Genomic DNA, 24716 nt, shown 5'->3' with positions numbered 1-24716 from the left:
CATGTTCCTTTCTCTAAAATAAAAAGGATCTTCTCTTTTTCCTCACTAACCTTCCTTTTCTTTTCTCCTGCACCTAATCTCAGTCTTTTTTTTTTCTAAGCAGGGACCACAGACTGCAAGTTTCTACTGCCTCGCTACCCTCCTCCTCTCTCTCTTCCCCTATTTCTATCCTGAAGTAGGCTTTGATGTTCCCTCTCCCTACCCTCTGTAGCATTGCTGCTCTGCTGCAAAAGAAACACCTCATTTACTTCCCTTTTTTCTTTTTTTCTTTTCTTTAAACACTGAAGGTAAAAAGAAACCTGCACTTGATACTCTGGAATTTTTTTTGTGTGTGACAACAGTTTTCAGTCAGCTGTTAGAAAGCTGATGATGTTACTATATGGTGAAGTACTACTTTCACCCTCATTTTCGGCATATGGCTTGAATCTCAAAGCCTTGTATATGATTAACGCTAGCCAAGCCAAAGGGACAGGTAATTAGGAGAAAAGGTTGTGTCCAAGCTCACTTTATTACATTTTCACCTCCAGTGTCAGGAGCAATGAAAATAACTTTACACATTAAAGTTAATACTGAGAGCAGGACTGGACATTTAAAATTAGCCAACTTCCTGTGGACATGAACCTTTAGCAAAATTCTTTGTGGGTAGATAATTAACTGCCTCTACAAGAGTCAAACATTGTTTCACCCCCACAAATCAGACAGGAACTGAAGCTTGTATAACTGCTATTACAGCACTGTTATTTGGTTTCTGAATCATTTTGCGCTGCTCATGAACCCCATTCACTTTAGCTGTTCTCCATGTATAAAAATGCTTAAATCTAAACAATATCTATCACATCTAAACTATAGTTGTAAAACTGGGTTCACAATCTGGCCTTTCTTTTGAGGATATGAGCTGTAAGACTGATTTCTCTCTAGTCAAGGCATGTAGATGTTAAGCTTACTGTACACACAGTGCTTCTGGAACTTGCATGAACACACACATGCACACTCACACACTCTCTCTCTCACACACACGCACACAGACACACACAGACACACACCTGTTGTATAAAGACATAAAGGTGTGCATATAAGAGATGCTGTCTTGTGATGTCAATGCGAGCAAATATCTACAAATTTCCTTCTTGGCCTCTCTCTCTCTCTCTCTCTCTCTCTCTCTCTCTCTCTCTCTCTCTCTCTCTCTCTCTCTCTCTCTCTCTCTTTAAATCCCCTTAAAGATCAAATGGGGCATGATCTGACATGTCTGCTTTGGCATGGCTCAATGGTAGCTGACAGATATGAAGTTAATCAAATGTGCTCTTTTGTCCGTTGACTGATGCCATCTGGGTGGTGTGACGGGCGTGGGTGGAGGGCATAGGCAGGGCCACACAATGGTGGGCTTTGTAGGTGGCTGTGATGCTGGAAGAGGCTACATGATGTCAGGGAGTGCTGGCTTCAGTCCAAATATTGAAATCCAGTGGTCTTCAGAGCATTTATAACACCTTTTCTGCCTCTTTTACCCTGTTTCAACCCAACGCAATCTCAGTGTTAGAGGATACAGTCTCCCATATCAACTCCTTCTCCTGCATCTCAGACAGGCCTTTGAGGAGGTATTTTACATTCCATTGCAATCTTGCTTCTGCCTCTTTTCCAAATAATATTAAGCATATTATACTGAAGAAACCTAATATGCAACCCCTGCCCTTAAATAATTATAGAAGGTGATTCTTCTGTAGTAAATAGTTGTTTTTATCTAAGGTTGTGGTAAGTATGTAATCCCAACTGATACAGTTTATGAATAATAGTAGTTTTTAACAGCCGCATTTGATATAGTCGATGATGGTATCCTCTTATGTCACTCAAAAACTTGGGTAGGCCTTAAGGGCATGGCTCTTAGCTTATTGCTTTCATAGCTCTCTAGCAGAAGTTTTTCTGTTGCTCTGGGTAACTGCATTTCCCTTGTGGCTCAGTCTCTATGTATGCTGCCTCTCTGCCTTTCTTTCACAAGTATGATGTTCTTTACCATTCTCGCGGATCCTGGCAGCCTATTTTAGAACTTGCCTCTCTGATATTAAGTAATGGATGTCTCAAAACTTTAATGATGATGAATCTGAGGTCATTCTATTCGGACCCCCGAATTCCATCAGCTGTTTTGGTGCTAATCTAGGTCATTTGTCAAATAATATTAAGAGGACTGCTAAGAATCTGGGGGTAACATGTGATGCTAATCTCTGTTTTGACAATCAAATCACAAATGTTGACAACCTTAAACAGCCTTGCATCTGAATAAATCTCTGAATAACTGACCTCTTAACCATTAAAATCCGCAGATGGAGCCCTGCTGGTAACTCCTAGGTGACTACGGGTGATCAGGCATTTGCTATTAGAGCTACCACACTACGGAACTATCTGCCTATGGAGACGATGTATCCTAATGATAGTAAACCTCTGATGCATAATCTAGCACCATTAGATGAACATGTCCAGATGGATTGTCATCAAATGGCATGTCCCCCTCAGAATAAATTGTAAAAACTTTGGTGAACCTCTAACTTATTCTCTAATGCCATCATAAGATTGTCCAGTACTTTGGTTTAATACTGTAATACTGATAACATTTCCGCCAGCCTCAACTGTTAAGTGCTTAGTGCCAATTAGAAAATGTTAGGATGCTAAAAAGCTGAACTAACATGGTAAACATTATACATATTAAACATCAGCATGTTAACAGTGTCATTGTGAGCGTGTAAACATACTTGACAAGGCTTTTAGCTAAAACCACCTCTGTGCCTGAGTACAACCTCACAGCAGTGCTTGTTAAATGAAGGGTGAACAGATTTCAAACAGTAAACATTAGTCTCAGACCACAGTGAAGATGCCAGCTGTGTAAGTTTAGTAGCTCATGATCATTAGCCTGGTGGTTGTACAGTGATGCTACTGGCTCAAGTAGCATGCCATCATGTGCCCGTTTTTGACTGGCGTCTGGACTGTAGATAAGACGCAGGGCCTTAGAAGAGTGCGATAGATAACCACAGAGAGCTCTTCAGGCCTTCTCTCTATCTCATTGTCTCTTACTATCCCTCTCTCTCTTTTTTATCCCTCTCTCTCTTTTTTCCCTGTCTCCATCCTCTGTAAATTCTGATTTCGTTCTCTACTCTGAGCCTCTCCTCCTCTCTCTGTGGCTGGAGGGATAACCATCTACCCTTTCAGCAAAAGCCACTGCCCTATCTGTCTCCCTGTGGCCTCCCTCTCAGTGCGCTCTCTCCCTCCTCTTCTGCCTTCATCTCACTCTGGGAGGATAAGCATCTAGGCTTTCAGCACAGGCCAGCTCTTTCTAATGACTGTTTCCAGTGAGGGAGGACAGAGGAGAAGCTTTGTCCCACTCTCACTGGTGTATTTCAGTCCCTTGGAAAAAGTTTATTCTATTTTTTAATATTGGGAAGTGCCATAGGAAAGGATATTTTATGAATTAAGATTCTTTAAATTTGACCCCTGCATGTTGAAATGATGTTGAAACCAGAGATTGCTAATTTGATAGTTATGTGGAGCTTTTTTAAAGGCAGCAGATCGAGTTCAACAATCATAATCCACTGAAATGAAACTGAAACTAAACTCTCACAGCCAGCTAAAAATCAGATGTCAAGGGTCACATAAAAAGAGATAACCACTGCCTCTGCCATTGACTTGGAGCAACCGGTAGACAATGATTAACGGTGCACATTTTTGCACCAGATGATGAAGCATCTCGTCTGTTGACTGACTTATTTAGATGCCACACTGCAAAAGTTTTGGCAGTTAATAAGAATGAGGAGTAAAATATAGAGAGATGAAAATGTTACAAGGGGCAATATCCAAAAAAGAACACAGTGGATTGTTTGAGAAAATCGGATATTTGGAAAACTGATAAAAGTCTCTCACAAGATGGGAGGATAAAGGAAACCGAGAGGAGCAAGATAACATTTCAGTCTGCATGTTAAGTATAGCTACACAGAAAACCAAGAAATCATGACAGGTGACAGAAAAACATCTAAAACTTTGAAGTCGACAGGCACTTGAGCACTGAGGAAAAATATTAAAAGTGTGTATGACAGAGCAAGTGACTGTAAGAAGGAGAGACCAATGGGGGCAGACTGAAAGCAGGACAGAAAAGGGAACTGCTCCACTTCAGAAGTTCAGAAGTGCAAATTTGACAAGCATTTAGGTTTTCTTTTTTTTAAAACGAACCCTTTGAAAAGCCCCCTTCCAGACCCAGACTGAAAAGGGGATTAGACAGAGGCATACCAAGTGAAAGACACAAACATTCCTTTACACATCTTGTGCATTTACCTGTCAGAGCGCTGCAATAAAGCTGCTCCCGCATGGGCAATATGCCAAGATTCTGAATCCTAAAGGCCTAAAGGGCTGTCTGTGAAAATCTTAACAGCAGAGACTCGTCATCAGAATGCCCAAATAACTGCTAATATTTCTGTAATGTGTAATATATACAGAATGTTTCAACAACCTTCTTTACACTTCTAAGAGTTTTTCTTTAAAAAAAAAAAAGTAAATCAAACAGCCCATCTTTGATGTCAAATGCATAGCTTTTCCACTTCTGAGTGTTACATTCTAGTCTGACCTTTTAGCATCTGAGCTGCACATCAGTTCCAAGCTCCCGTGGATGTAATTCCCCTTACAGCTATGGTGAAGAGTAATTTGCTGTGGTTCTCACTGAACTAACTGTGAAGAATGCTTGGATTGTGCAGTGCGGAACATAAATTCTCAAACTGCACATAATCTGTCCACTGTCCCTGTCAGCAGTGAGAGGACTAATGATTTTTTACATCATTAAGCTTGTTCCAGTGCTTGAAGGGTCATTGTGTGACCAGTCAGCCTTGCACTGTCACGCTAACAAGTGCTAACCCATGACAAATTCAGGACTGTTTGGAGTTTTGGCTATCTGAAGTGGAATGTGTGAAAGTCTTTTTTATGTTGTTTTTTTTTCTAGTTTGATAAAGATCAGGTGATCCAGTGTGACCTAGTCTAGATTGACTTTTTTCCAGGAAAAAGTCGTTTATTGTTGATTCCAGTCAAAATTATGGAAGGCTATCAAGACCAGTCAGCATAGCAACTGTACTAGTCTAGTCAATGCTGCCATCTGCTTTATTTCAACTACAGTATGTGTAATTTGTATATAGTATTTTATGCATGGATATTTACACCACAGTTGGAACATTGTTTTAATGTAACCTGTAAATAGTACAGAAGGCACAGTACAGTCTTTGCTTTTTCCCACTGTGATGACAAAGTAATTTATAGTTGCCAGTAATATGCACAGCTGTGTGCAATGAGAACAGACAGAGGATACAGCAATGTGTCACTACTGGTCTATGTTACCATAAAGAATACTTAATGAATCTTAACTTATATGAGCTTTAAATCACTTTTAAATCATTTTTTTCATTTTAATGCATGCATCTCTGACTGATTGTTTCATTGGTCAGCTATGGTCAGCTATTACTGCATACAGAAACACACAAAAATTACAACAATTACAATGAGATAGATTTATTGTCCCCAAGAGGGAATTTGTTTCGTCAGTGTGCATTATGCATGCCCATAGATACATTTGTGCAGTGCATGCTCTCACATGAAAAAAACAGTTCCACCATTACATACAGTACAGTGATATAGCGAGAAATGAAAAGTGTCAGTCAAATGTTTTTCACTTGTTCATTTAATCTGCAGTGCATACGTGCATACATAATACATGAATACATGATGCATAAGTCATAAATCATATGTGTTGAAAAAGGGATTAGTGTAACATCACAACTCAAACCGACTGTATGATTAGCTGGACCGCGGCCAATATTTGTACACCAAGGTTTGTATCTAAAGCTGTCACTCTTGTCAACATGATATAATCATGCTTAAACTAAATACTGATCCTTACTTCATAATTTTTGGTGCATCACTGACATCCTGAAGGTCAAGTGTTACTCAGCTTCCCAAAATGCCCTGTTTTCCCAGCAAGCACACAAACAGCTGGCTGTCGTGGTTCTCCAGTCATTATCTATAAGTGGTCAAGGCCCACCCTGCTTTGCATCAAGCAGGAGAAGTGTGTGACATCAGAGATGGTGGCCTACATAGAACAATGATTTGGTGGCCTGGATTCTGAAATGAGCTACTGTGGCAAATGGTGCTCTGTGCTGTTTCACGGATTGTCATTGTGGTTTGCTGAGACAACAGGCTGGTTGTAGGAGAGGAGGACAGCAAAGACTTTCTTTCAGCATCTTGCTGTTGCTTCCCAGTAGTTTGTGTATGTGTTGACTATCTTCCTCGTCAGTCCTTGTTTTTTGTCTGCCTACCTGCCTATCCAAAAATGTCTTCCACTCAGCTCTCTCTCGCAGCTTATTTGCCATGTGACTTTCATGTTTTTGTTTGTTTGCCTTTCAGTCTCTCTGCCTGGCTGTCAGTTAGCTATCTATCTGTTGTCAAGACATTTTACTGACTCACAGTGACTAAGAGAGGCCTGAAGTGTTAGCTTGTCCTGACCTGACTTCAAAATAGACAGCTTGGCTCACGCACCATGCACACACAACATTGCCAAAACAGGGCTTTCCTTGTACAGCTTTAGTTCCCATGTCAGGCCCTCTTTCAGATCAGGCTTTTAATATGACTCACTGGTTATGAGACACAGCAATCGCTTGAGAGCAATCACTGAAGCACTTAGCCGTCGTCATAATGCGTCTGATTGTCAGTTAACAGGAACACACACACACACTGAAAAACACAGCGCTGTCTTTTGACTCACTAATTAAAGTGCGGCTGTTGGTGCTTTGCTGAATGATCAGACCTCTGCTAGATTGTTTGTTTTATGAAAAATGCTTAAACACAGTGAGTACATAGACACAAGCTCTCCACATAACGGGTAAGTTGTGCAATTTCATTCCCATCAAACCAGTAATGCCACTAAATGACAGATGATGACACTACTTATCTTGATTTATAATAAATGTTGACAAATGACATAAAATAATACAGATAAGAGATAACCCAAGGTAAAGATGGTTGTCTCACCCCAGCCATAAATAAAACATGCCAGTGTTTGAGGATCTGGGCAAGTGTGGATCTGCTCTTTGTAAACCCAGATTCCCTGGCCAGATTCCCAGCCAGAGGCAAAGGAAGGAAAGGGGGGGGGGGGTGGTGGAGGGAGGGAGAGATGAGTGAACTAAGGGAAGGATTTAGAGGCTTGTCTGTCCTTTGATCTGATGACTGAGGCAGAGAGTGTCAGTCATATTTTCCCCAAACACAGGTCTATAATCACCAACATTTAAAGGGAAACTTTGGGATTTTTCAACCGAGACCCTATTTTCCCATCTTTTTGTGTCTAAGTGGCTAATGGGGAAAACAATTTTTGAAATTGGTCCAGTAATGACCAGCGGGCCAGCAGCCTCAAATTGAACTGCAATATAATCTGACAATATAGAGACATTTCTTTGCAGGTAACATTCCCACAATGTTGTCAAACACTTATAATAATAATCTGAACCCATCAAAAACAAGCACTTTTAGTGTACGCACATTGATGCAATTGCCCCTTTGGATAACATTGTAGCCCATTTTGTGTCTGCCAACAGAAGTGTTCCTGCTCAATACTTGAGCAATTTCAAAAATTGTTGTCCCTGTTAGTCACTTGGACACAAAATAATGGGAAAATAGGGTCCAGGTTGAAAAATCCAGAAGCTTCCCCTGAACACTTATCTGACTCATTATTGGGATTAAAGAAGATCTGATTGAAGATTTGTTAACCTTTCTGGCTTTGAAAAACGGTTGAATGGGTGTGGCAGGGTGTGTGCTTGTGGGTTAAAAGCTGATGATTGATGTTTTTTAGTGAAAGTCTTTTGTGTGTTGAGAAAAGAGCCATATTAAATAATAGAATTACATTTAAGACTTTCATCATATTTGCCATTTCAATTATATTGAAAATGCATTTCTATTCATTTCTATCCAAAAAAGAGAATGAGAGAACAGACTGTCCATTCTTTCTGTAAATGTGGAAAATTAAAGCATCAGTTTGATCTGACAGCATTCAAATACAGAAGCTCTAAGTGGTTTATTATAATAATAAGTATCGTTATTTAACAAAATATGCTACCTCTTACTCACACAGTCTTACTCTGTATTTCATTGTATGTACTGTAGGAGATTCAGTCAGTTACAGTCAGATAAAAAATGTGACTGTGGATTTCTTCATAATGCCTAAAATGCACAATTCTGTACATTGTACTCTGAGAGAACAAAGAGGTGAGCTTGAGAGGGTCAAAGGTCTTGGCAGATAACAGCTGTGCCTGCACTCCCTTGCAACTCTGTATACTGCTGGGAAGATCAACCATTTATCATCTGGCAGAAAATCATTAAAATTGAATTTTTTATAACCAGCTATTTCATTCATTTTTAGGAAAGAATACTGGCCTGTTTGTGTTTCATTTCAGTTTAATAATGAGCACTTTTAAGTTTAATTTGGGTGTTTTGGATTCAATAGTTTTTAATAATTCCCCGTAACAATAATTCTGTGTCATCTGAGTCCTACTTTCTATTCTCCTTTCTGTCTTTTCTAAGTTGTTGTATGCTCTCCATCATTTGTAGTGTATCTATGGTTCTTTTGTGACAACTTTTCTAACCCTCTCTGCTTTTTTCTATCACATCACCACAGCCACTTTTATGTGTTCACCTTCCCATTTTCTTCTATAAACACCTCTCTCTGTGTCCATGTCTCTGACTCAGTCCTGGCTGAATATCTACTAGCTCTTGTTGCTTTGACAGGCCCTGACAACAGCAGGTCAGCTTCTATCCGTCAGCCTTTCCACCTCTGAGCTGAACAGAACAGAGGGGAACTGGCTGCTTTGTTTGTTTGTTCGCCATCAGGAGACAGCACTGTTGCAAAAGGAAGTTTGCAAGTGGAAGAGTCAAGCCATGAGCTCTCTCTATCTCTCGCTCTCTCTCTCACACATACACACACACACACACACACTCATGTTACTACAAAATGACACGTTTTTACACCTGCAGGTATGCACACATATCTGCACACAGACGCATATACATCATGCTCTCCCTTTTTCTGTCTGTCTAGGCCCTTTAACATGTGTAATTAAATGCTCTGGCAATTTTACAATGCAACATCATGTTTTTTCACGGAAATTTTGCTCAGGTAATTTTCCTTTACTTAAGACCTCGTAATGTTTCTTCTTATGAACATTTAACTATAAATTAGCCTCATTAATGGATACAGCATGAATAGTATAACATATAAAGTGGTGAGGCTTTCTGACATCATGTCTCATGCAGGCAGCAATTACAATTGTCAAGCCAATATAAAATGGAATTGAGCAAATTTGAGAGGAGATTATTTTTAAAAACTTGTATTCTTAAAGTTGCATTCATTGATACTGCATAGTGGCAGCAGAACAAACAATTGCATATCAGTGCAGAGCAACATTAGCACAATATGGGTTATGTTTTTGGCCGGCTCGCAAATCTAACATAGCAGATACTCTTCTATCAGCTCTGTTATGGTATCCACCCCCTCTTAACATCTTGCTTTTGGCTGCATGCTTTACTAATTCTCAGTGCATACATCAATATGAATGACCCCTGTCATTTCACACAGTCACTGGATCAAGTGTTAATGCAAAAATATTGAATACTGCAGCTGTAAAGATAGAATTTTCCAGGACCATCTGCCAAATTCCTCTGCAAATAGGATAACATCTTGAAAAATAATTATAGCTCCAAAGTCAAAAGCTGAATATGAATTAAGTGAAAATTTTACTTTTACTAGATGTCATACTAAATCAATGATGCTAAAATGTTTTAGAAGTTCTACATGAAGCTTTTTCCAGCACCCCAGTAATTAGGCAAGCTGTACAAGACACCGACACTTTTCTTTTAGTACATTTTGACTGCTATATTTGTTCAGTGTTGCCACCAAATCTGTTCAGAACTGTAATGTTCTGCATGTACAATGTGGAACTCTTCCTCTATAGGAAACTGAAGTGTAAATTCCTAAAATGATCATGTAAGTAACGTGAACATTTATAATGAACTCATGAATCCAGCTGTAGTGTCCTTGCGTGAGAATAGCATCTGACATTCCTCTCTCATCCTCCCTTGAGCTTCTAGATTTCATTGTGTGCAGTAACAGAGTAGGCATAAGCATCAGTCTTCTTTTGTCTGCATTATGTGATAGGATGCTCTGTCTGATGTGTGTCAACTGTTGACACTTCCTGTCGAGGACCTTTGCTAGATCATCAGCGGAAAACTCAAACATACACACACTGAGTCTCCAAAGCAATACACACATTCCTTTAGACACAGAAATGAGGTCATCTCTCTGCACCTTATAGTTACTCTTTTTATTTTGAGATGCTCCATGATACAGTATGTCTAAGAAGTGGTACAGATGCACATGAACGGGATAACTTTCTTCAGTATAACTTTTCACTGACTTTTTCCGCTACCTGTCTCCCTTATTTTGAGCAAACACATAGAGATTCAGTGTGTCAACACAGAGACAAGCTCAAGTTAAGGCATGTCTGTAACCTGCAGGAGAATTGTGGTTTATAGGGTGTAACTAGGACAGTGTGTGTCTGTACTGTCTGAATAGTATATTGTTGGATGTGTTATTCTAGTTAGGTCTGACAAAATTACATTCCCCTGCATTCCAGGCCAGTTCAATTTAATCTCAGTCAACACACATTGTGGGGGAGAAAAAGAAAAAGAAAAACGGTGGGAATGGATGAAGAGTGGGGATGACACTAAAGAAAGCAAGACATGGTTGGGCAAGTTGGAAGTCTGGTTGGAAATCTAGAACACCCCGTCAGCCTATTTGAAAGCACTGTGACTGTACCTGCTAAGTGAATGGGACAGGCTGCTGCCACTATTTAAAGCAGCTGGCACTCACACTCTTTGGTTACTCACTGACTACTGGGATTTGTGTATTGTCTGTGTGTGGCTGTGTGTGTGAGAGAGAGAGAAATGAGAGAAAGAGAGCAACACACAGCCTGACAGAGAAAGAAGGAACAGGACAAAGAGCAAACGTGTGCATTTGTGTGCATGTCGCTCTGTGCCTGTCTTATCAGAGTGGGCAGTCAAGCATGCTTCTCAGGGTTACAGCAACTTAATTATAAAACTTGTTGTAATCCATCATGTTCCTTATGGATCACAGCTCCCATTAGAGGACTGCAACAGGATTGGGATCCCACAGGTTCTGTCAGACCCAGCACAAATATTATGTGGCTTAACATTCATGCGGTGCCTTCTGTTCCATTTAACTGTGTGCCTCCAAATGAGGTTAAAAAAAAATTAGTTTAGTTTCTCACCCACACATATTCACTGTCATGGCTGCCTCTTTTTGCACTAGTCTTGTTCTTTGTTACATACATTTTGTCGAAAATGTTGTAACATTACAATCACCATGCCTAATCCACTTTTACTTGTAAATAATGGCACTATCATTGTTGTTCTAAGCTCTGATGTTCCAGCATCTGGTTTACATCTGTTGTTATGGGAGACATTATAAACTATCAGAGAAACACTGACACCATCCATAATGATTTTATTCACTGTAAGTTACCACAGCCTCATGCTGAAGCTTCTTTTTACTTCCAAGGGCTTATTTTCAGCTAACATCTTTCAATGGAGAGCTGTTAACTATAATAACTGAATATTTGCATTTTTTAAACTTAAAAATTCTGGCAAGGGATGCTTGCTCCCTGACTTTCCTCTCTTCTTTCAGCAACTGATTAAAGGCAAAAACAATCAATATGTTCTCAGTGGGATATGTTAAACATATCTAAACTGTGCTCTATGTTGCAGAAGTGAGTTAACACAATGTAAATCTCTGTGGGAATAGGCATTAGGAATGGGATGGTGCATCAGCATGCCAGCATGGTAATGGTCAACATTAACCCCCACCCCCAACCATAACCATAACCCTAACCCTAACCCTAACCCCATAACATTAAGTGTGAAGTACTTTATGGAGTCTGTTGCTACAGTGGTAACAGTAGAAAGGAATAGCTGGTCAGCTACATACAGTAGCAGTGCAGATAGCCAGATAGCCAATGTGTGCTTGAAAAAGACACCATGGAAGATCAGCCACCCTCAGTAGTAATGTGTTATTAATGTGTGTGGCTGCCACCTTGTCTGGCTCAAGCAAGCTATTTATGTGACTTTCTGCCTGGCTCAGATTACCCGACTAGTCTAGGGTCCACGTTAAAGCATGGGTTGCCTGTGGGGTCGTTCTGCGTGTGTGTGAAAGTTTGGAGTACAAAGAAAGGCAGACAAACAGGCAGGCAGGCTGTCAGCAAACAGGCATGTGGGGTGGTAGCTGTTCAGCTCAGGACTCTGGTGTTGAACATTTGTCTGATGAGTATGTGAAATAAGGAGTTCCAGTGTGTACAGTTGGTGGATCAGACATGTCATCCTCTGCTGCCAAATAGCTCTGTTGTTTTTCATCTGTTTAACCCTAATCCACTGTTCAAGTGTTTGTGTGGGTGTGTATGTGCATGTGTGCATGTGTGTGATTCCTAGTGTTCCATGGGTGTTTTCCTTGGCACTGGCAATAATCCACCTAGCTGTGGACACACATGCACACACTCTCACCAATGACTGGATTAGGCTGCTAATCTCTCAGATCTCACAGCATGTGTGCACACGCATGCGTGCATGAAAACCCACAAACACAAATTTTATACATTGTGGTTTGAAACAGTGCCAGTTATGCAATGGCAATCGTCACCAATGACCATCAGTTATTTGGTTCAGCATATCAGTGTGGTTGCAGTCATGCCATTTTGTCAAATGTGCTTCAAAAGAAGATATTTACTAACTGTTCTCAGGTCATGCATCCTAAATTTCTATATTCATACTGCTCCATAAATTCAGTACCAGCAGTATCACACTGAAACACAAAAGCAGGTTCACGTTTATGTCTAACACTAATTAACATATATTTTTAATTAATGCTAATGTGTGGAAATATAATTGGCCTGATTCAAATTATGACTTAAAGATCTACATAATGTAAGTTCTATATATACCCTGATCAGGCTTCAATTTGTAAATTACATCGATATAGGCCTTCTTGTGCAGTCAGTGGTGGTAAACTAGGGGGTGTCCAGTTTCCAGTTATAATATGCCAATTCTGATACTGACTTAAGCACAAACAAGTAATAAAAATACTAGTAGATACCAACAACAAATAAAAAAACTAAACTAGTAAATCACAGAGATGTGAATTTTAGTGACTACTTGAAGCCTATTATTAGGACACAAATAAGAATATCGGTGGAATATTGCAGGCATCTGTCACTATACAAAGTTATGAAGACACTGACACACATGCACATGATTAAACACAGTTCTAGAGACATAATGCATAAGATCAGATACATAAGAAAATCCATTTGTCTTCTAGTTCCAGTTGTCTTCATGAAAACGGAATCAAAGATACTCAGTGTTTCAAGGAGCAAAAAAGCCTAAACAGAAACATTATTTGGGCCAGTTTTCCACCATACCAATTTGAAGGATAAATAAACCAATATATTGAACAAACTGTCTGCAACTGGGGGCATGCCCAAAATCATCAGTGAAAACACTGAATAATTGAGGTCTGAATGGCTCCACTCAAAAATATATATCTCAGTTAGCATACCACCTGCACAGGCTAAAACTACAAAAGCAGAGCATTGTATGAGGCAAAAATGTTTCTTCTTATTGCCATTTTAGTGGCTATGACAATGTAATAGTCAATGCTGACACAGTAATGGTGACATACCTATTAAAGACCAGAAATTTGAGTTCCACTGTTTTGTTCACAGATTCCCAGACAAATAAAAGAGACATTTTGGCTTTGAGTCACTCTTAATTTCCTGTTGCCCTCTCTTTTCTCTCTGTTTCCCACCGTCTAAAAGCCTCTGACTGTCAGTTTCTCCCATGCTTTATCACAGTGTGTGCAACCTCATTCTGCATTCCCAGATTGCTGTTTAATAGGAGCCTTCCTCCCTGGTGAACAGTGATAAGCTAATGGTTAGGGAATTGCTCACTATTTAACAGCTGTGTCTGTCAAAAGGAAAAGAAGTGATGGAGGTTATGGGGTTAAAATGAACAGCGATTGTCCCTAATGTTTCCCTCACACATACACATTTAGAATGTTTGGGTGGGTTGTTTATGCAAGGGTGTCATTTTATGAGCGACTGATTGGCTTGCTACCTCTGTGTTGATTGTCCTTGCAAGAGGTGGTTGATTAATGCAGAACACCTCTGTCAATTTAAATATATTTGAATAGATGATATAATTAGGAGCAGATCTTATACATGTATGGGTTTAGTTTCAATTGTGTGCAATCAGTTTCAACTCTGTAATTCACTTTCTCTTGCAGGACATGTGCTGTGGTATTATTATCACCATGTTTTTTGCGTTTATCATGCATTCCATGACGTTTATTCAGACTGCAGGAACAATAAAGACAGGAAATGGCGAGGGCAGGCTGGAAATTGGTTAAGGCGAGAGTAAATCTCTAATGTAGAGGGAGGGATTTTGTGGTATATAATGAAAACATGTTTTTTTAGCTATCTCTGATTACAGAAAATGGGTTTTGTCTAGCATTGTAAGCACAGAAAATCTCAAGTATTAGTGGTCGCTGCCCTCTCTGATGTGGCCCTTAAGATGCTACTGTTGGAGTCTCCCACTAACACTGCTCTTCTCCAGATTGAGCTGTCCTCCTCTGCTGATTACTCTAGTATCCTCTGGCTATGAGACTGAAAGTGTGTGAGTATGAGTGTGCCTGAGAGAGAGAGTGAGGGAGAGAATGATAGAGTGCAAGTGTAAAAGCAGGGGATCCATGTCTGCTTGTTAAGGATACATTTCCTCTACACTTTGATCGACCAGTGGCTTACCATCGCACCCACCCAAACAGATAGACAGACAGACACAAACGCACGCACACACACACACACAAACACACACACACACACACAAACACACACACACACACACACACACACACACACACACACACACACACACACACACACACACACACACACACACAACTGAGTCAAAGGGAAGAGTTTGTAACATTAGCTGTCTATTAGGTTAGCCTACTGGAAATGTAATGCTCTGTTACAGGTGACAGGTTTCCTGCTGTGCAGCAGTTGTGTGTGTGAGTTCTATATGTTTATATATATATATATATATATATATATATATATATATATATATATATATATATATATATATATATATATATATATAGACATATATTACACTGGAAGAAATGGACACTCTCATAATCTACACACATGCACATAAACACGCACACCCACTAAAACCAGCCCAGGCATTTAAATGGCTGTCCCAGGGGATGACAGATTGCAACTGACCCCTGATAGTATTGTATATTATTTCTCCATCAATCTTCTTTCTTTCACTCCACTTCTCACTTTTCAGTGCTCTCCTCCCTCCTGTTTTCTTCATAGTCCTTCTCCTTTTTCTTTGTGCTTTCGTCTCCACTTTCTCACCATCTCATTCAATTTATTTTTCCTCTCACTCAAGCACACAAATCACATAGGCTTACACACAAGTGCCACACTCCAGGTCCTCCCTCTCTCCCATGGTGAGTGGGCATGAGTCACACCATGACCAGCGAGAGGGTGCTGAGAGATGTTTAATGTCACCTTCTTCTCCAGTCTGGCCAGCCTGTCCTCCACTTTGGTGTTCGAAGAGGAAAATTGCCTTTAATTGCTCCACTTTACAGTTGGGCTGGATGAGGCACTTAAAGGACAGTTACAGAAAACTTGGTTGACATATAATCAGTGAAGTGCATGGATTCTTGTCATATACACTTAAAATACAGCAGCGGTCATGGACTGAATGGGGATACAAAATGATGAACTCAGGCCACAACTACAGTAAATTAAGGTGAATGCTTCTTGTAATTGTGGAGCCTGTGCACATTGAAATCATCAACTTTGAAAAGGATGGCAGGATCAATCTTATTGATAGCAACACTGCGCCTATAGACTGGCCCTCAGCTGAAACTCTGCCAGGCGCATGCTAATGACAGTCTGAGGGACATTAAATCATTAATCTTGTACCAATGTGTGTGCGTTTACTGCATTTATATGTGACTTTATACTGAACTGTGTAAAGCTCAGTGATGTGATCAAATATACTGATGAAACATTTCAAGAATTTGAACAATATTAGAATGTGTAAGCTGCAGAGCTTTGATACTAGACTTATCTTAAGGCTTAGTTATTACTAAACTTCAGCAATAAACAAAGGATGAAACAAGGACAGATATCTTTGGATGCATTAATATACATGTGCATCCAAAATCCATTGTCCATTGTGAGGAACCCATTCTTTTTTCAGTGTTTTAAGGAGAAACCTGAAGGTTTACAACATAGCAGCAAAAAATGTATTAATATCATTGTCACATTGAATTGCTTAAAATACTTGCCAGTAGCTTAGGAACCATCACATTAATTGAATTTTTGCTGTAAATGTATTATTGCTGTGGCAATGAGAAGCAGAATGAAAACAAATCTAAATATTCTCTCAAAATAAAAAAGAGATCAAATAAAAGGCCAGAAAATTCTTCATAATAGAAAAGTAAGTCATACAGTACCTGCTAAATGTTGGTGTCTGCATATTTGTGTATGGTTGGTTTATATAGTGTGTTGGTGTGTGAATGAGAGTGTGTGAGTGTGTGAGTGAACCTGTGCACAATAACAGACTGAAAGAATTACATTATCTTTGAATGCTTGTGACTGTATGGCCTTTCAATGAGCAGGTAGCATTCAGTTAGTTGGAGGGAGTAATACAATGAAAGGAAATGCTACAACCTGCACTTTTTATCTATAAATACAGCTTTAGCACAAAATACAACCAGTGGCACAGTGGAGATATTGGCTTCTATAACACAGACTCTGGAATAGTCAGTAACAGCTACTGTATGGTACTTTTTGAAATATGTAATCTTATCTTATCTCCTGAGTCATTGCATTGGAAAATAATTCTCATCTTACTTACTTGTTTTTTTGTTGATTAGATGTGTTTTTTCGTTAGATGCAGTATCAAACTTTGTAAGTTACAGAAGGAGATAAAGGCATTGATCTACAGACATGTTGTGTCTCTCAAATCAAATATTTTCTTTATTCACATTATTGCTGGAGCTCAGTTATGTCTCCACATACCCTCCTTTGTCTGGTGGAGGATTTCTGGACATATGATGCTGGCTTTTTGAAGTCTTTATTCTGTGAAGTAAAGTTCCATTTAAACCTCTGGCAGTCAGAACACAACCTGTCTTCTCTTGTCTGCATCTACCTGTTTTAATTGTCAGGTTGTACCTCTGTAGATTGTCAATGTTTTCTTCAGCTTTATGTCTTTTAAAGTGGTGAGATGCAAGGCTAGTGTACAAATGCCTTTTAGAACCAAACAACAGTTGAGATTGTATGTTTGTTTTGGTTATTTAATTCCAATCTCCCTTTTGCCCTCTCTCTCTGTAGTTATGCGTTAGAAGTCTATATCAGTGGGGAAAAGTTTTCCAAACAGGCCCAAGGTGACAAGACATATACACAAGTGAAAGCCCTTTGTTGAAAATAAAAATTTGTGTTAAAGCCTCTAATACGGCCACATAAACAATCATTTTGACCTCTGCGCTACCTGTGGAAGAGCACAGAGCAACAAAGAGATCTTCCATCCTATTTGCAGACTGGCCACAGCGTTTTTGATGGTTGAGCCTATTCAGATAAATTAATTGCATTCTTACTCTATTTAGTGCAGCACATCCTTGTTTATTTGATCACTGTGTATAGTTGTGTCTAGAAATAGAAGTAGTGGGGAGGAATCTGCAAAAACCTTGCATTATCTGCTTTCTTCACCTGTAAATGAATGTCACCCGCATTATTTCTGTTTGCTTCAGGCTTGGTTACATGGATCTGGATGATGGAATTCCCATCATCCACACCATTTGTTCTGATGTCAGTTGCAGCTTAACTGCAGTTTTAACCAACTTTGACAGCCCTGTAGAGGCATACAAACATGCACGCACACACACACAATGCCTGAGCTTACAGATCCTGGTTTGTGTGTCTATGTACACATGTTGTTTGCAAATGCAGGCACAGGCATGTTTGTAAGGAGTGCTCATTAAAATTGCATGGGAGCTGATGCTGTACTCCAGCCCACTGCTCCCACTGCCTTAGAATTCTCCACATCTTGCCAGGTAATCAAGCGGGCAAACACATGCAGCCCAGCCTCCCCCACTGCCAGCTGACCGGATTTAAGGTCATAATAAACAGCCATTGTAGCTAATTCAGCCTGACATGTTCACTGTTAACCATTTTTAATAAAGCAACAAAGGAATATTAAACTCAGTTTTGTAGATGAGTGTTCTTGAGAGTGTACTTCTATGATAGAACCTGTTAATACTAATGTTTCGTTTTTCATTCTCTCTCCATCTCCTCCTCCTCTACTTGTTTCCCTTTACTCTGTCTTTCCTTTTACTTTCCTCTACCACCTTTCTCTTTCTGTGTCTCCACCTGTCCTTGTTATAGGGGAGCACCTGCGCATTTGTCCCCAGGGTTACACCTGCTGTACCAGTGACATGGAGGACAACCTGGCCAGGTTGAGCCGCACGGAGATGGAGGGACTACTCAAAGACGCTGGACGATCCTTACAGACCTCACTCACTGGACAGTTCAAGGCCTTTAATGGTGAGTTTGTCTATTTACAGCCTGTGTATAAATGAGTGAAAAAATGTGTATATTGTATATTGTCTTGCCATTTGTGGTGTTTTCCATTTTCCATTTTCACTCTGGACACAGCCAGCCTGCACACAAGATGGACAATAAGGGTACAAGACAAGTTAAAGCACTTCTATAATGCAGAGCATTGATCTATTGTCATGCTTTAATAGATGATGATAGTAATGCCTTGCAGTGGTGTTGCCAGAGTGCCAGCTCTTTTATAAAAACAGCTTTCAGCCCTAGATATCATTGTAAAAAAAACTTAACTATGTATAACAAAACATAGCCTACACAGATTTTGAGATTTTGCCTTACAGTTTATTCCATGGTAGCTATTGCTTAAATGTCTCAGCTTGTATTAGGCCACATAAGGCAGTTATACTAATTAGTGAGCTGGTGGTCAAGTACCTTGATTTAAATTTGCTTTATCTATGCATAATTAGTATTTCAGTTGATTTCTCTGAAATGCTACAGTATCAATATTGTGATAAAAAATAATTGCACGTAGCTACGGGATGTTATCCATGTCAGCCTAACCTACATTTATTTTAAAAGATATTTTAGCCAATTATATCACTAGAAAACAGAAGGAAATAAGCAAATACAATATGGCAAATACATGTATATAGTGGGCTTTAATTTTAACTATGTGTGTACTACAAGAGTAGTAAGTAATCTGGATCAAGACCTTTTCTGAACAGAGCCATGTCTGCACATCGGCATCATAAGTCACCAAAACTCTACTATTTAAACTATTTAATGGAACATTTTGACAAAATTTGAATATATTAATCTTAATGAAATAAGGCTTTATTTAAAAATTATTCAAACCAATCTCAAATTCTTGACATTGACTCTGTTGTAGTTTCTACAGCATAGCAAAATAACCCTCGAAGAGTATAATGCTACCATAGCGTATGTGATTTCTGTGTTGCAGACTCTCGATCACATGAAATAATATGACTTAATTGTAATGCTCAGAGTGTGAGAAAGATAGAAAGAGATTTTCATGCTTAGAACAGTGGCGCACCAAGGCAATTATATTTGTCTAATGACCTGCTCCAGTTAATAGAAGGGTGTCTCTGTGCTTCACTTGTTCCCCTCGGCCAGTCGATGACAATGGATCTGTCAGTTGGAGCTCTGAGCTTGGCTAGTTAGCCTGACCTTTCCAGATTACAGTGATTAGTGGCTGAGTGACATTTGTTTACTTTCTTCTATCACTCTGTGTCGTTCTTTCTCATGGTCCCTCCTTTTCACTCACAGTGCTGCTGCTTTGCCAAAGGGATACAGTCTCCCTGCCAAAACACACACACACACACACACACACACACACACACACACACACACACATACACGCACACACACAAACCTGTCAACACATACAAATTCCCTCCAAGTTAGTTTATGTCATCTTACAGTTCCTTGAACTTTCCCGTTCTTGAGGAAACCATCTCATTTAGCACAGCAAGCCAGTAAAGAGCCAGTAAACAACATAAACTACAAGGCACACACATTCAAGCAGCACTCAGCTCTGACCTCTAAACAATTGTGATGAAGTGCATCAAAAAGCTTGCAGATAAATGCACACTGGCACACTTCATGAATGCAGTAACTGTTGCTACACAATGAAGTCAATTGGAGTTTGCTTTTGTTTGCATTTGTACACTTGTCAGACATGTTCCTACAAATTTCTGATTACTGCTGTTGATTTGAAATGGAAAATTAATCATGCTTATCTTTTTGTTTATCTAATGTCTGGCAACACCACCTGTACATCTCTCCTCTCCTCTCCTCTCCTCTCCTCTCCTCTCCTCTCCTCTCCTCTCTTCTCCTCTCTTCTCCTCTCTTCTCCTCTCCTCTCTTCTCCTCTCTTCTCCTCTCTTCTCCTCTCCTCTCCTCTCCTCTCCTCTCCTCTCCTCTCCTCTCCTCTCCTCTCCTCTCCTAAGCAAGCCACGCCTGCGCTGTTCAACTGTATGTTTTTTTGCATGTTTCTCGTGTCCCCTTATCTCACCCCAATGAGCATCAGATGGGGACAGCAGTGCTGACAGAGGGAGGAGAGGAGTTTATGTGTTTTGGGACCTTGAGGTCTAAAAACCATCTGTTGTTGACTGTGTCCTCTGAAGACGAGAGCTGAGCGATAGACTGGGGTTAATTGGGCCATTATATGTAACATTTGCTGCCACATAATCAGCACATTTTGACACGATCCAGCTACTCTTACTAAATACATCCTGTTACAGTCAAACCTTTAGATGTTAGAATGTGCAAAGTTCTGACTTACTTCTGTTGTTGGCTTTGGTAAATACCCTAATCCTTTCCTGATTCATCTGGGGATTGGTAGCTGGATCTGGGTTATTCACAGGCTTAGAAACAAAATATTTAGTAAGGTTAAAGTAGATTTTTCATGGTTAAAAATAGGCAAAGCTTAGAATATTTTGTTCACTTGGCTGAAGGAGAGTACAGTGACATTGTACCAAGCTGCCAGTCCCCGCACATCTGGCTGTGTTTAGCAGGGTGTGGGCTAGCTAGCGCCATGTGGCTAAGTGTAGGGTGTTACTGTTCCAGCCCAGGCAGGCTAGGCCTTTTTAGGTCCAGGAACTTTGGAAGAAGCCCCAACCAAGCCACAGATTAGAGGGCCAGCTTGCTCACATACAGATGGCCATGGTCTTGCAAGTGTGCACACTGTGTATGTGTGAGCATGCAAATGTATGTTTAAGAGTGAGTGAGTGAGTGAGTGAACAAGCAAGTGAGTGAGTGAAAACAGTCTTAGTGTACAGTATGTGTGCATGTGGTTTGCACTTAAGATACCCTGCATCTTCACTGTCACTCAGACTGTGTAGAGTGGCACAAACTAAATAATATGTTACGCTAAACAAAGATGCAGCAAAAAATCCTTAGGAGTAAAAATATGAAAGAATTGAGGTGAAGGAGGGAACAGAGTGAATATGAGACAGATTAAAGGAAAAGGATAAGAACATAGAGGCAGAGTAAAGGTGAGTGTAAGCTATAAACATGTGGAAATGGAAAATAATATTTAGGGAGAGTGTGGAAGAGATAAATCTCTCACTTACATATGAAAGTGAGAGGGAAAAGGTCAGAGAGGACACAGAGAGTGATGGTACCAAAGGGAGCTGTGTGTTAGATGGCAGCCAGGTGTTTTAGACAGACGGAACCCTTAAACCTGGCAGGTGGTGTTTGGCCTAATGGTGCCATCATTGGCATCTGGATTCACTGTGTGTGTGTGTGTGTGTGTGTGTGTGTGTGTGTGTGTGTGTGTGTGTGTGTGTGTGTCTGTGTGTGTTCACTTGTACAGCTGCCACATACAGTATAGCTTTATGCAAAGGCATGTTCTGTACTAATGGAGGACAATTCATTCCTCCTTAAACTGACAACCTGTTATTTTTGAGAGACACATTTTGAATTGTGTTGTTTGCACAGTACCACTTAAATGTTTGGACATACTTTCTCATTCATGAGAATTAGTTAGCATTAGTCTTTCCCTTCATCGCATTAAAATACAAAGTAGTGGCAGAGCTTTTTCAGCTGCGAAAAAATGATGGAACCCTGACCCTCCTTCTGTTAGATTATCTCAGTCCTTTGATGATAGTAAAAAACAATTGAAACCACATTTTGCTCATTGATTTTTAAGTGCATCTGACCTGTTGTTTGAGTTTTGGTAATGCGTAAACTTACTATTTTTTAGTTGTTGTGAAGATATTTAATCTTCTATTGAAATCTTGAGTCATCAACACTCATGCAGACTACAAACATACACATATGCAGTGGCACACAATATTTATGAGCAATCAAATGCTTATTGGCCAGTGTGTTCCAGCCCATTTCAGTACAAGGAAGATCAGTGGTTATATACAGTAGCTTAATCTGATTTGAAAAGTACTGGCTGGCTGGCTGGTTTATGGGTACCCTCATTTCTACATGACCAGGCAGGACTCACTTATGTACTCATTTAAGTAGATCTCTGAACATCTCCCAGCTGGCTTGTTAAGTAACAACATCTCCTCCCGTGGAGACTGAGGGGGAGCAATCCATGAGAATGACATCAATCATGCTGAAATGTTTCCTATCAGATTAAGGAAACAGACACTAAACTTGGATTAAAGGGCAAGTCTGTAGATAAGCAAGCAGTTGCTATATGTCTTTTTAGCGAATAGTGTGGACCTCAGCTCAATAACAACAACACACATACTCAAAAAAGGGTTTTAACAAAAAATATTAACATTATAAACTTCATGAATGTAGGATTTATTGCTGCGCTGCTGTGTTATTTTTAGCTAGGTAGAGCAAAAACATTGGCAACCAATTGTTTTCAATCAACTTTATGAGCGGCGACACATTCTACATCTGTGTTTCAACATTCCTACAAACATTTTCAGGGTCACCTCTATGATGTCATGAAAGACAAAGACATCTGCTCCCATTGTGGTGCTTGATTGGTTCATTTTATCTGCATGCAAATCACGTCGTTTGGGACCTAGAGTACCCTGGCCTAATTATACCAAACACATTACTCACTAGGAGCGATGGCGCCTTGGAAGGATAAAATGAAAGAGCGAAAGCAAAGAGAGAGAGAAAAAGAAAAAGAAGAATTCAGTGGGAGAAAAGATGGCGATGGGGCAAGCAGTGGAAAGTAAGTTGAGATAGAGGGAAAAAAGAGAACAAAATGACAATGAGGGCAATGAATGGTATGGTGCTTCGGAGGAAACATGCAGGGAGAAAGCTGAAAAAGAGAACCAGATGGATAGGAAAAGAAACAGGCCAGGGTAAATGGTGCAAAATGCCAGCCAGGGAAAGTCAGAGGAGAGACAGAGAGACAATGGCAGAAAAACTTTTTACTGAGAGCCTGTTGATAAATGAGACACATTATGTGATGTGTCGGCTTGTTTAATATAAGGGACCTTTTAATAGCATCTAAATGCAGGCTAAGGGGCTTGCGGAGCTCCTTGGGCACAGTATGTGTGTGATAAGTGCTGTTATTGATGGAGAGTCAGAATGACACATAAACACTCTAATGGCTCCCAGATCATCATTTGTGCATCCGGTGTGCCCAGGACAGCAGTGTTTGTTTGTGCCTGTTGTGATTTTTTATTGTTTTCGCACAGGTTGGGAATAACAAAGGAAAGGCTGAGGATCCTCGGTTCTTGTGGATTTGGGAGGCGGGGGTAGTTGTGTTAAAAAAAGTACAGATTATAAAACCATCTGGTGCCTTCTGAGGAGGCACCAGATGATAATTTCTTAACCAGGATGCATACTGCAGAAGTGGGATTCCTCGATTAAAGACAAGAGTCTGTTAAGGCCATATTCAATTTGGCCAAAAAAAAGAAAAAAAAAGTCTGCTATTTTTACATTTTTTGCCAAACATCTTTTTCACCATGTCTTCAAATTTCATGCATGACTGGAGACCTTAAATTAGTCCTCAGTGCATGAATTAACAATGCAGGTAACAAATTCATGAATTCTGAGTAGTCTGATCCTGAAAACACTTTCCTGGCATTGAATTTATAGGTGGCACCACAGAAACATGATATATTGGAACGGTCTGAACTGAGAGGTCACAAGTCAGAGAATCACATGCATGTTGCACAATCCATTCTTGTACTAACTCCTAATATTCCCAGACTGGATTTGAAAATTTTCCAAATGTCATTGCAGATGTCAGCCAATCCACATTGTGTATTTGGATGTAGATCTAATCCAGATGGAGCTTAAAATGTCCTGTTATTGAAATAACAAATTCAGATGAGCTCTGGGCGCTTTCTAGTTTTTAACACACCCCTGCTACCTGATTTTCTTCTTCTTTTCTCTTGGCATATACCTTGTCTTTTGCTCTCTATCTCTCCTCTCTGCTAAAGAACCATCCACATAATATGATCATTCAGCACTTGTCAAAAGGACAAATACAATTAAGGTTGAAAT

The 24716-nt window shown here is 39.9% G+C and overlaps 1 protein-coding gene across 1 annotated transcript in view; it reads left to right on the top strand.

The window, feature by feature from the left end:
• The window catches only part of gpc1b (glypican 1b), a 64671-nt gene that overhangs the window by 19011 nt on the left and 20944 nt on the right, over positions 1–24716 (top strand). The window contains exon 2 of the mRNA XM_053330022.1: positions 18591–18749. Coding sequence (XP_053185997.1) covers positions 18591–18749 — 159 coding nt within the window. The remainder of the gene's footprint in view (positions 1–18590; positions 18750–24716) is intronic.

The sequence above is a fragment of the Scomber japonicus genome, chromosome 12 (assembly GCF_027409825.1).
Source record: "Scomber japonicus isolate fScoJap1 chromosome 12, fScoJap1.pri, whole genome shotgun sequence".
NCBI classification, from domain to species: Eukaryota; Metazoa; Chordata; class Actinopteri; order Scombriformes; family Scombridae; genus Scomber; species Scomber japonicus.
Note: the sequence above shows the minus strand (reverse complement) of the source record. Positions and strands in the feature narration are given on the sequence as shown.